Raw genomic sequence first — 11,856 nt, forward strand, 5'->3', positions numbered from 1 at the left:
TCACACACAGAGCAGGGCCCATCAGGGGATTGGGACGCCGAACCCTGTCACACACAGAGCCGCAGGGCAATCAGGGGATTGGGGAGCTCCCCCTATCAGGCACAGAGCAGGGCTGGTCAGTGGGTTGGGGTGCCTTCCCCTGTCACGAACAGAGCAAGGTGGATAGGGAGGTTGTGGCCCCACCCCCTGTCACACACAGAGCCGCAGGGCGATCAGGGGGTTTGGGGAACTCCCCCCTATCAGGCACAGAGCAGGGCTGATCAGGGGGTTGGGGCGCCTTCCCCTGTCACGAACAGAGCAGGGCAGATAGGGAGGTTGTGGCCCCGCCCCCTGTCACACACAGAGCTGCAGGGCGATCAGGGGGTTTGGGTGCTGCCCCCTGTCACGCTGATCCGGTGCCAGGAGGCCTCGAGGCTCCGCTGATCCCGGTGCTGGGAGGCATATTACCCTTTTACTATATAGGATAGAGGCCTGGGGGCCGGCTGGTTTGCCCTGAAGGGTGTTCTGGATCAGGGTGGGGGTCCCCACTGGGGTGCCTGGCCAGCCTGGATGAGGGGATGATGGCTGTTTGCAGCTGGTCACACACCCTTCAGGGTGGGGGTCCCCACTGGGGTGCCTGGCCAGTCTGGGTGAGGGGCTGAGGTCTGCTTTCAGGCTGGCGGTTGTTGACTGAAGCTCCCAAACGGCTCCTTTTTTTTCTCTTTTTTTTTTATTTTATTCTGGGCCAGCTTTAGCTCTGGCTCTAGCTCTGAGGCTTCCGCTGCTGAGCGTTCTATAATTGAAACAATGTATAACTCCAGCTCTGAGATCTGGGCCGTTTGTTTAGCTTCTATATTTGTTAGAATGTTTCAAACTGCCGGCTCAGAGGCCGGCAAGGCAGGCGGGGAACGTTGGAGTCTGCAGTCACTGGAGCAAGCAAGCCTCATGTTCGCTTCCAGCTGCCTGGCTGCCGGCCGCCATCTTGGCTGACAGTTAATTTGCATAAGGATATGCTGATTAGCCAATGGGAAGGGTAGCGGTCGTACGCCAATTACCATGTTTCTCTTTTATTAGTGTAGATATGTTTTATTGTTGAGAATATTGTAGCTATATCCCATTTCCTCCCCCCTTTACCCCTCTCTTTCCAGATCTTACCACCCCCCCAGGTTCAACCCAGTTTTTAGGTGAGGAAACTGAGAATCAGAAGTCTTAAAACCAACTAGTGAGGAGCCATAACTAGGGTTATCTACTTTCAAACCCTCTGCCCTTCCTGTGATAACAAGGAGCCCCGTGTTCTACCTTGGCTTCCTTTGGTGCACTAACAGCCCTAATGATGGTAGTTTGGTTGCTAAAGAAGACTCACAGAACCCCAAATAAGAGTGATTGCAAATCTACAGTTTATTACAGTAAAATGGCACAATCTAACAACAGCATTGAAGTAAGAATGTCATCACAGCCAAAGACTGCCCACAGTGGTCTGGACCACTGTTCTCGCTGTATAAGGGCCATGGTAGGATACACTCTTTCGAATCAGGAACCACTGATATGGGTGCAAAACACTGTAGAACAAGAGATCCCAAAATGAGATCTCAAGTGTAATTTTTTTACATATATGTATTTTGCTGGTTATATAACCAGCCTTAGCTGCAGAGCCCTCTGGGTACAAAACTCTTTGGACCAATGGTTACAGAGCAACACTGTTAATCCATATATTTCATCCTTGACCAGGAATCAGTGAAATGTAGATATATTTTTTAATTTTAGTAGGATAGCTGAGGCTCATTTCAGGGTCACTGATGACTAGGAATATTCCACGAGTGACCACAAAGAAAAAAAAATATATAGAAGGTGACTAGAGTGCCATCTGCTGATAAATGGAGAGGTGATAGGAAATAAATTATTAAATAATATTTTAAAGTGAAAATGACAACACTTTGTAAAGTATATGATTGTTTAACCATATGCTGTACACCTGAAACTAATACAAAATAATATGGAATATTAACTCTAATTGAAAAATTAAATTTTTGCATCATTTTAAAGTGATGTAATGTGTTTTGACATATTTGGTTACTTGCAACAACTTTAAATAATTTAATAATATTAGAGACCAAAATTTGGTTGCTATTGATAGACTAACTGGTGGACAAAAATGCTACCGTTACTATTTTTGGGGCCCCTTTTAATAACAAAACTGAAAAAGATTTTTTTTTTTAAACAGCATGTTGTGGTATAATTGACATAAAACTGCCCATATTTAGGTATACAATTTGATAAGTTTTGACAAGTTTGTACACTCATGAAACTGTTGCTTCTAGAATTCTACTTAACATCATGAGTTTATGTTCATTTTCCCAATTTAATGCTATATATTATTGTACCCACAATAATGAGGTTTTCAATTATTTTTTAAATGAGGTTTCATCATTTAGAGTTTTAAAATACTGATTCTCTTTTCTCTATCCTTATGCCACTGGTATCTTACAGGAATTATTACTTTATATCACCTTGATGTCTGCTAAGCTTATTTCTTTGCATCCAAAGACCCCTTACAATCTCTACTCCAAACTAATGCGTGTTATCTATAACATCACTTTCTTCTTTAAAAAAATCTTTCACGCCGAGACCGGTTTGGCTCAGTGGATAGAGCGTCGGCCTTCGGACTGAGGGGTCCCGGGTTCGATTCCGGTCAAGGGCATGTGCCTTGGTTGCGGGCATATCCCCAGTGGGAGATGTGCAGGAGGCAGCTGGTCGATGTTTCTCTCTCATTGATGTTTCTAGCTCTCTATCTCTCTCCCTTCCTCTCTGTAAAAAATCAATAAAATATATTAAAAAAAAAAAAAAAAAAATCTTTCAGTAATTTCTTATTTTTTTAATTTTTCTTGATTTTAGAGAGAGAGAACATCTATTTGTTTGACCACTTATTTATGCATTCATTGGTTGATTCTTGTATGTGCCCTGACTGGGGATCGAACCTGCAACCTTGGCGTGTTGGACCAATGCTCTAACCAACCGAGTTACCAGGCCAGGGATTCAGTAATTTCTCCTCACATACATTAATGAAGTCATGGTCTGGCCGCTGTCTACATGAACTTTATCTCCTGCTACTCTCCCCATAGGCATACTGTGTTCCAACACTGTGAAACTACTTAGAATTCCCCAAATGTGCCATTCTTGATCCGTTGCTTTAACACACTATTGTTGGTCTTTCAAATTCAGCTTAAACTTGACTGCTTCTGAGAAACCTTTCCTGAGACTCTACTTTTTAAACATACTCACAGAAGTATCGTCACCACTCCATTAAAAAAAAAAAATCAATAGCCCTGGCTGGTGTGGCTCAGATGGTTGAGCGTCTTCCCGTGCACCCAAAGGTCGTCGGTTCGATTCCTGGTCAGAGTTGTGGGCTCAATCCAGTAGGGGGTGTGCGGGAGGCAGCCAGGTGTTTCTCCCCCTCTTTCTAAAATCAATAAGGACATATTTTTAAAAAAATCAATAATTGTTATATCATAAAATATCTTATCAGTTTTACATATCCCATGTGGTTTTTTTGTCTGTTTGTTTTTAATCCTCACCCAAGGATATGTTTTTATTGATTTAAGAGAGAGGAAAGGAGAGAGGGAGTGAGAGAAACATGGATCAGTTGCCTCCTGTAACCACCCTGACCAGGAATCGAATTTGCAACCTAGATATGTGCCCCAACCGGGAATCGAACCCACAATTTTTTTGGTTTACAAGTCGATGCTCTAGCCAACTGAGCCACCCAGCTGGGGCTCCTCACAGTGTTATACTTTTTTTTTTTCTTTTATAATTTGCACCAATATAATCCTCCAATTTACTTTTCTCGCAGATCGATTTGGGATGTTGCCATTGGATGAGCCTGCTGTTCTTGTTAGTGAATTCCTAGATCGGTTTCAAAGCCTTTGTCACTTGGACCTTCAGCTTCCTTCCCTGAAGCCAGAGGACTTGAAAACTATGGTGAGTTTTTCTTGACTAGCCTTCCGTGGCCTCAGTTGTCACCAGCATGTATATATGAAGCATTTCTTTTAATGACAAGAGGACGCAGATTGCTTTGAAGAGAACCACTGGCTTGTCACTCAATTGTCCTTTTTCAGTTTTCATCAGAAAGGTGACTATTGAGCCTGGCCCGTGTTTCTCAGTGGTTGTCAACCCATGAACCAAGAGGTCACAGGTTCGATTCCTGGTCAGGGCACATGTACGGGCTGCGGGCTCAATTCCCAGTGTGGGGCGTGCCATGGGCAGCCGATTACTCTTTCTCTTTCACACATGTTTCTATCTCTCTATCCTTCTCCCTTCCTCTCTCTAAAATCAATTAAAAAATATTTTTTAAAAAAGAAAGAAAGGTGACTATTAAGTGTTTAAGTAAATGGGTTCCATTTAAACTTTTAGATATGATTCTTTGAGTGGCATAAATTCAATTTTATCCTAATTTGTTACTTAAACTATTTAACAGAAGATACTGAAATGTTATTTCATATGGTTTATTGACTATCATTTCCCAAAGAAAGTGCTAGAGGAGAAAGTTATAAACTCCCTCCTCTCTTGTGAATAGAAATCTTGAAATGTTCTGGCCCGTCTGTACTTTGAGTGTTTACTGCCTCATTTCCTCACCTGGTAAGTACTTTGAAAACAAGCTTCATTGTAGCAACTAGAAGCTATTATTTTGCTTCTTCACAATGAGGTAGTTACGGATTTTAGCATCAAACTTCTGATGCCTATTACAAATTTCACCCTGTCCCTAGCCAAGGTAATTTTTTTTAATCCTCATCCGAGGATATGGGTTTTTTTAAAAATTGATTTTGAGAGAGAGGGAGAGAGAGAAATGATGTGAGAGAGAACTATCAATTGGTTGCCTCCCGCATGTGCCCCGACCAGGGATCAAATCCACAACCTATATATGTGCCCTGACTGGGATTCGAACCTGCAACCTTTTGGTGTATGGGACAATACTCCAATCAACTGAGCCACCCAGCCAGGGCCCACGGCAATTTTTTTCCATCCTGTCATCGTTCTTTAAAAACTGTGGCAAGGTCTGTTGTTCTGTCAAAAAGTAAATCCATTGTCAGGCCAAGATATAAACAGTGACCTTTTTTCATTATTTGGATGTGAAGTTTACAGGTTTCAGAGAAAATGTGCAGTTGGTAAACTGAAAACAAATTGGTAGTATGAAAAGATTTGGTGGTTCCAGGAAAACTGCCACCTTCTCAATCAGCAGATCTGGGGCAATTCAGAAGCTTCCGTGTGCTGCCGTCACGTAGCGCGGTCCCAGGACAGCCTCTCCAATGAAGAGAACTGTCTTGTGTTTGTCATTTCTGTCATGATTTCTGCCTTGAATTATCTAGGTGTATTATTATGTATAATTTTGACTAAAACTTGAACCTTTTTTTGGTTCCTTTGTAGTGCTTTACAGAAGATAAGATCAGTCTTCTCCTGCACCTACTTGAAGATGAACTTGACCACGGAACTGATGAGAGAAAAACTGCCACCAAATTAGGCTCAGATATCCAAGTCCACGTCACTGCCTGTATTCTCTCTGTGTGTGGCTGGGTAGCATGTAGGTTAGTCAGCAGATTTGGCCGGGGGGCATCATACACCCATATACTTCAGTCACTAATAGTATTTGGAGATCACATGGTGTTTCCTATAAGGGAAGTAGAGACAGAGAGAAACTGAAGAGGTGGGGGTATGAGGGGACAGTTAACCAGAATTAGAACTCAGAAATTTTTGAACATACCTGAACTTTGTTTCTTTCACTGTCACTTCCCAGCTGGGAATTTGTGTTCCTATAAACAATGAAGCTCCTTTCTACTTTCAGAAAGGAAGAAAAATGAGTTCAGTTGATAAAAACTAGCCAAGGAAACACCAGCTGGAGCCTTCTAGGCCCCCATGTTGGTGTTTCCATTCTAGCTGCTCAATTTGGCGTACACTCCCTCTGAGGTAGAAGACTGTCGGAACCAATCTTGATTTATTTTAATATGCTTTTTTTGGTAGATGAAGGAATCATTTTCATTTAAAAGGGAAAAGTTTTAAGAGGGATAGAGAAGTTTATAAAACATAACTTTTAAAAGTCTTGCCGTAGAAGAGCACACCAAGACTAGGTATTTTTATAGGAAATAAATGACAGATGATGACCTTGGGGGTCCTGAGATAGAGGACTGGGGCCCTGGAGAAGACGTGTCCCCAGTCACTGGACTGTTTCAGAGATTTGTTGGATGAGATGAAGCATACTTGCAAATATTACACCTAGTCCCTTGGAAATATTACCCTTTGAGAAAACTCTCTTTTCTGTTCCTACCTAGTTCTTCCTTGGAACCCATGCAGCTCTCCCTGATAACGTGTTCACATTGTATGAGGAAAGTGGGGCTCTGGGGCTTCCAGCAGATTGAGTCATCCGTGATCGACCTGGACACATCCTTTGTCCTGACCAGCTCCCCCTCTGGCCCTGAGGGGCGGCCGGAGCGCTTCCTCTTGGTGCCCGAGTCTCCTCGGAGGATGATGACTCGGAGCCAGGATGCCTCGTCTTCCCCAAGTTCAGAGCAGGTATAGACTTAATTGGCTTGTTTGGGGTGAACTTTTTAAAAACAGCATTCTTGGCCCTGGCCAGATAGCTCAGTTGGTTAGAGCGTCGTCCTGATACACCAAGGTTACAGGTTCAATCTCCAGTTAGGGCATATGCAAAAATGAACCAATGAATGCATAAATAAATGAAACAACAAATCAGGGTCTCTCTCTCTCTCTCTCTCTCTCTCTCTCTCTCTCTCTCCCACTCTCCCTATTTCTCTCTCTCCCTTCTCCCTTCCCCCCGCTTGCCTTCTCTCCCTTCCCCTCTCTCAAATCAATAAATAAAATTTAAAAAATAAAAACAGCATTCTTGCCAAAAATGTTGTTGGTGGAAAAGTTGGGAGTTCACTTAGGAGTCAGTTCTAACCACATTGATACCACATAGTGGTTTTATTTACCAGTGGCAATGGAAAAGCTAGATTCATTGTTTTGTATAGAAATCTAATATTCTCAGAAACTAAATTCTTTTTTTTTTAATATTTTATTGATTTTTTACAGAGAAGAAGGGAGAGGGACAGAGAGTTAGAAACATCGATGAGAGAGAAACATCGATCAGCTGCCTCCTGCACGCCCCCTACTGGGGATGTGCCCACAACCCAGATACATGCCCTTGACCGGAATCGAACCCGGGACCCTTCAGTCCGCAGGCCGACGCTCTATCCACTGAGCCAAACCGGTTCGGCAGAAACTAAATTCTTATCATTTAAACTCTAAAGTACTTTCACATGCTTCTAGAAGTATTTCTCCTGACCATAGTCACTAAGAACATTGGTGTATTTCCATTATCATCTCCCCTTCCTCAGGCTGAAAGGAGCCCAGGACCCATCTTCTCTCGAACTCGGAGCTGGGACTCTTCCAGTCCTGTTGACCGCCCTGAGCCAGAAGCCGCTAGCCCCACCACCAGGACCCGCCCAGTGACCCGGAGCATGGGAACAGGAGACACCTCTGGCCTGGAAGTGCCATCCAGTCCTCTTCGGAGAGCCAAACGAGCCCGCTTCTGCTCGTCCAGCAGCTCGGTGAGTCCACCTGTGCATATGGAACCACTGAGCACAAAGAGCATGCCACACCCTTACCCACTGCACAGAGAAGCAGGTGTGTGCTCATCCTGTAGCTAAAGGTTAACCGTGTGAATAAGTTTAAAGATGGGTGACCAAAGGGAAAACATTGAAGGGTTTTGTCATTTGTTTCTTTGGGATGGATTCTGGAGAGGTAATAAATATGTCAGGGGTAGGACAGCAGTGAGGTAGAGGAACAGACCAGACAACTAATAGTGCCTCTGAATTTACGTAGCACTACCGTTCATTAACACTGTTCTCCTTGTCCTCCGTCAGGACACGTCTTCACGAAGCTTCTTTGATCCCACCTCTCAACATAGAGACTGGTGCCCTTGGGTGAAGATCACACCTGGCAAGGAAACCAGGGAGAATGGTGGAACTGAGGACGATGCCAGCACCCTGGCAGAGCCAGGCTGGAAGGCAGTGCTGAACATCCTTCTGGCCCATAAGCAGTCTAACCAGCCAACTGAAACAGATGCCCTGGTGAGATGAGCCGATGTCTGGAGTGTGTGAGGCACTCGCCGTTTATGGTTGAGGAGCAGAGCTAGTCCTATAATTAGCACCCTGCCTGCCCTCAGCTTTCGTAAGTCCAGTTAGACTCCGTCTGGTTTCATCCTGGAGAATAGGCATGGAACCGGTTCGATCTTTCTGCACTTTAGAATATGGCATTCTAGCAGGTTCTGAGAAATTCTTTTTGTCTTCTCAACTAAAATGTCTCAAAGGGAAGAGGAGTAGAGAAATAGAAATAGATGCCTAGGCAGCTGCTCCAGCCTCATGTTGCAGAACAGCTGCTTTTTCCATCCGTTGCTGTCACTGGCATTTGGAGCCTGGCCCGTTAACTTAGCTGCCTAGAGCACTGTGCTCTGGCACCAAGACTGCAGTTTCATTCCTCACAGTGGGCAGGTTACTTTGGTTACTTTGGCCTGAGACACGGCCCCAGACTTGTGCACTGAACCTCAGCTAGCCATCGCAGTCATGACTGCTGCCAGTCACAGGACGGGGAAGCGCCAGTCCGTCATGACAGCTGAGAAGACAAGGCAGGTGTTTGCTCTGTGCAAAGGCTGGAAGTGGTAAGAGGTGGCCATTAAGGAACCATGACAACTGGGTTCTCTTTTCTTTGCTGGCTCATTCCCTAAGTTGCCTTGTAGCCTGCCTGGTATAAATATGATAATTTCTGACCTCTGTTCCCTCCAAAGACAAAGTAAAATAATACTCGACAGATGTTTACAAGAAGCATTTCCAGACATGGTTCTGTAGGGTCACAGGATTCCACTGGAAGGAGCTATAGTGATGCTAAAAGCCCAAGGATGTACATTTGTACCCTTAGTAAATGTACAGATGAAGATTTTTCCAAGTCTTTGCAGGAAAAAAAATCTGCATTTTCCAACTTAAAAACTTGAAAATATATAAAGCTATCTGAAGAATAAATATTTGACCTACCTCTCAAATTGGAAAGATTAGATCTATCTTTGCACATAAATTCTCTCTGCCTAGAGCTTCATGAAATAATGTACTGCCAGTTTTTATTAACTTCCTCCCTCACTTCAGACTAACAAGAAATCCCACAGGACCCTTTTTTCTTTTTTTTTTTTGGTAGTGGGAAAAGTTGGCCTCATAATTGGCTCTGGGTTCCAGGACTTTTGAAATCCTTTTTGGCAGCTTGTCTTTTAACCTCCCCACAGCTGCTGTGGCTGGGAAATACAAAGCTTAATGAGGCTGTGGTAAGGGATCTTGATGTTGGAAAAAGTTTACACTGTTCTTCAACTTGCTTGTTTCAACTTTGTCACTTTATTAACTAAATTGCTCTCAGTCTCTAGTAAGAGCTCAAACTTTTCCCTCCTGCGACTTTCTTTTATTGAGACACTCATGCACAAAGAGATAAGAAAACAGTGAGCGTGTCATTATGTCAGAAATCAGGGGGTGACTTTATGGATTATCTTGTTGGATATTGTTTGTGCTCTCACTGCTTGTGACTCAAAGGCAGAGAGAACCAAGTGTTCCAAATCACTGAGAACTATTTTATCTTTTAGGGAATTGTTTTGTCTCCCTGTAACACCATTTCTCAGAATCTCAGATCACTTCATAGGCAGGATCAAGTGGCAATGAGACTCTTCCTATTATTAGCTCTGCTGGCTAAAACATGAAGCTGAGAAGACCAAGGTTATAGTTTAAACTCTTAATGGTCATTTAACTTTGTTTTATTCCTTGGCCTTGGATTATATTATTAACTCCAGCTGGGCATCACGTAAATGTGAGTCCTTGTTCACAAGAAATAATGAACTAGGACCAATTCAGCATCACAGATAAGAAACCAGAGCAAAATGTGTGCTGCACTCCGGTGGGTCAGAAGTGTCATCCTCACATAGAAAGATTAGGACAAATACAGATATTTGGAGAGAAAACATGAGCCGTATTTTAGAAACTTAGAGTGCGATAGCAAGAATTTAACAATAGAACACAAGCTTCTTGACTTTTATTCTGGCTTTAGGTATATATTATGTATAGCACTATATAAAGTTAACTTGTTTTACTCAATCTTGGCTATGTCTAGATCATTGTTGGAGAAATGTACAGACCAAGCCTAATGCTGTATGTATCCTTCATCTCTGTGAAAAAAGTTTAGTCTCTAATAATGAGCTTTTCTACCTATAGAGTCTGTCTGAGAAATCAAGGAAAGTATTCCGGATATTCCGGCAGTGGGAATCCTTATGCTCATCCTGAAGCTATCCCAGCCCTTCCTGGAGAGAAGTGGAATGAGTGACGTTGAAAAATAAAGCCTGCATCTCCTTGGATCAGCGGATGCCAAGTCTTTCTCTGTTTGGTTTAATCGGAAGGAGCTCCTGCCCTTTCAGAGGCACTGAGTGTCACCGTCTGCATCGGACTGAGGGGAACCCGTTCCCACACGGGGATGTGGACCTGATGGGCACAGCAAACCTGGCTCCATGGAACCAGACGGAGGGCCAAGTACATGAGCACTTTCAGTGTCTTTAGTGTGAGGCAGTGTTTTAAGGACTCATATATCCCAAGAATATGACTGTGTTAATAAATTTTTGGTAAAATTTTTATGCTGGACAATTGTTTTCCTCCTTGCCTTCTGGGCTGGTGTAAAGGAAGCAGAAACAAAATTTCAGTAAACAAAGTCAAATTTTTAGTTTTCAGATTAGCTGCAAAGCCTAAAATTTATTTGTGGTTCTAGTCAAAGAAGGTATTCCTAAACCAGAGCCAAGATGATGTCCGTTATGTCACCAGGAATATCTCCTGATGTCTTCAGTGAGTAGTAAGCCGATCCTTCTCTCTTCACTTTAATAATAACAATAGGAGAGGAAGGCCCTTCAGAAGAGACCCCTCTCCATGTGCCTTCTAATGCCTGGCTCCCCTGAGTGGGGCTCCCAAGGCTTTCATGCTGGTGGGAGCATCAGTCACCATGGTGAAGACTGACCCGCCTTATCTAAATAAGACTGTCCACTGATAAAGTAGCCATGAAGACTAGAAAGTAGTTATTCTCTGAAATGTCATATTTTCTTTCAGTAACTGGTTGGTTGGCTTTATAACCCAGACCATTTATACTGAAGTATTTTATTTTTTTATTTTTTTTTATTTTATTGATTTCAGAGAGGAAGGAAGAGGGAGAAAGAGTTAGAAACATCAATAATGAGAGAATCATTTGTTGCCTCCTGTATGTCCCCCACTGGGATCAAGCCTGAAACCCAGGCATGTGCCCTGACCAGGAATTGAACTATGATCTCCTGGTTCATAGGTTGATGCTCAACCACTGAGCCACACTGCCAGGCTATACTAAAGTATTTTAAAGAAAATAATAGACATTGTAATATTTCACCCATACTAAACTTTATATCTATGAAAAATAGAACATTTTTCTATGTACTGTACCCAACAAAAATTAATAATCCCCTAGTATCGTCTAATATCCAGTCCATATTCAAAATTTTTATTTGTTCCCAAGATGTTCTTTACATTTTATTTGTCCAAACCAGGATTCAGTTCAAGGTCATGGTTTGCATAAATGTCTTTACTATAAAGAGATCTTTTTCCCATGCTTAATTTGATTTTTTCCCTCTCTCCCCCTTCCCCCCTTTAGAGAGAAAGAGACATCGAATTGTTGTTCCACTTATTTATGCATTCATTGGTTGATTTTTGTGTGTGCCCTGACCAGGGATTGAACCCAAACCCTGGCACTTCAGGATGATGCTCCAACCAACTGAGCCACCTGGCTAGGGCCATC

The 11,856-nt window shown here is 43.0% G+C and overlaps 1 protein-coding gene across 1 annotated transcript in view; it reads left to right on the top strand.

The window, feature by feature from the left end:
• The window catches only part of ZC3HC1 (zinc finger C3HC-type containing 1), a 20,484-nt gene extending 9,799 nt beyond the window's left edge, over positions 1-10,685 (top strand). Inside the window, exons 5-10 of the mRNA XM_006088359.3 lie at positions 3,827-3,954; positions 5,398-5,555; positions 6,297-6,537; positions 7,362-7,574; positions 7,890-8,096; positions 10,266-10,685. Coding sequence (XP_006088421.1) covers positions 3,827-3,954; positions 5,398-5,555; positions 6,297-6,537; positions 7,362-7,574; positions 7,890-8,096; positions 10,266-10,334 — 1,016 coding nt within the window. The 3' untranslated portion in view covers positions 10,335-10,685. The remainder of the gene's footprint in view (positions 1-3,826; positions 3,955-5,397; positions 5,556-6,296; positions 6,538-7,361; positions 7,575-7,889; positions 8,097-10,265) is intronic.
• Positions 10,686-11,856: the final 1,171 nt, after the last annotated feature.

The sequence above is a fragment of the Myotis lucifugus genome, unplaced genomic scaffold (genome assembly GCF_000147115.1).
Source record: "Myotis lucifugus unplaced genomic scaffold, Myoluc2.0 scaffold_46, whole genome shotgun sequence".
NCBI classification, from domain to species: Eukaryota; Metazoa; Chordata; class Mammalia; order Chiroptera; family Vespertilionidae; genus Myotis; species Myotis lucifugus.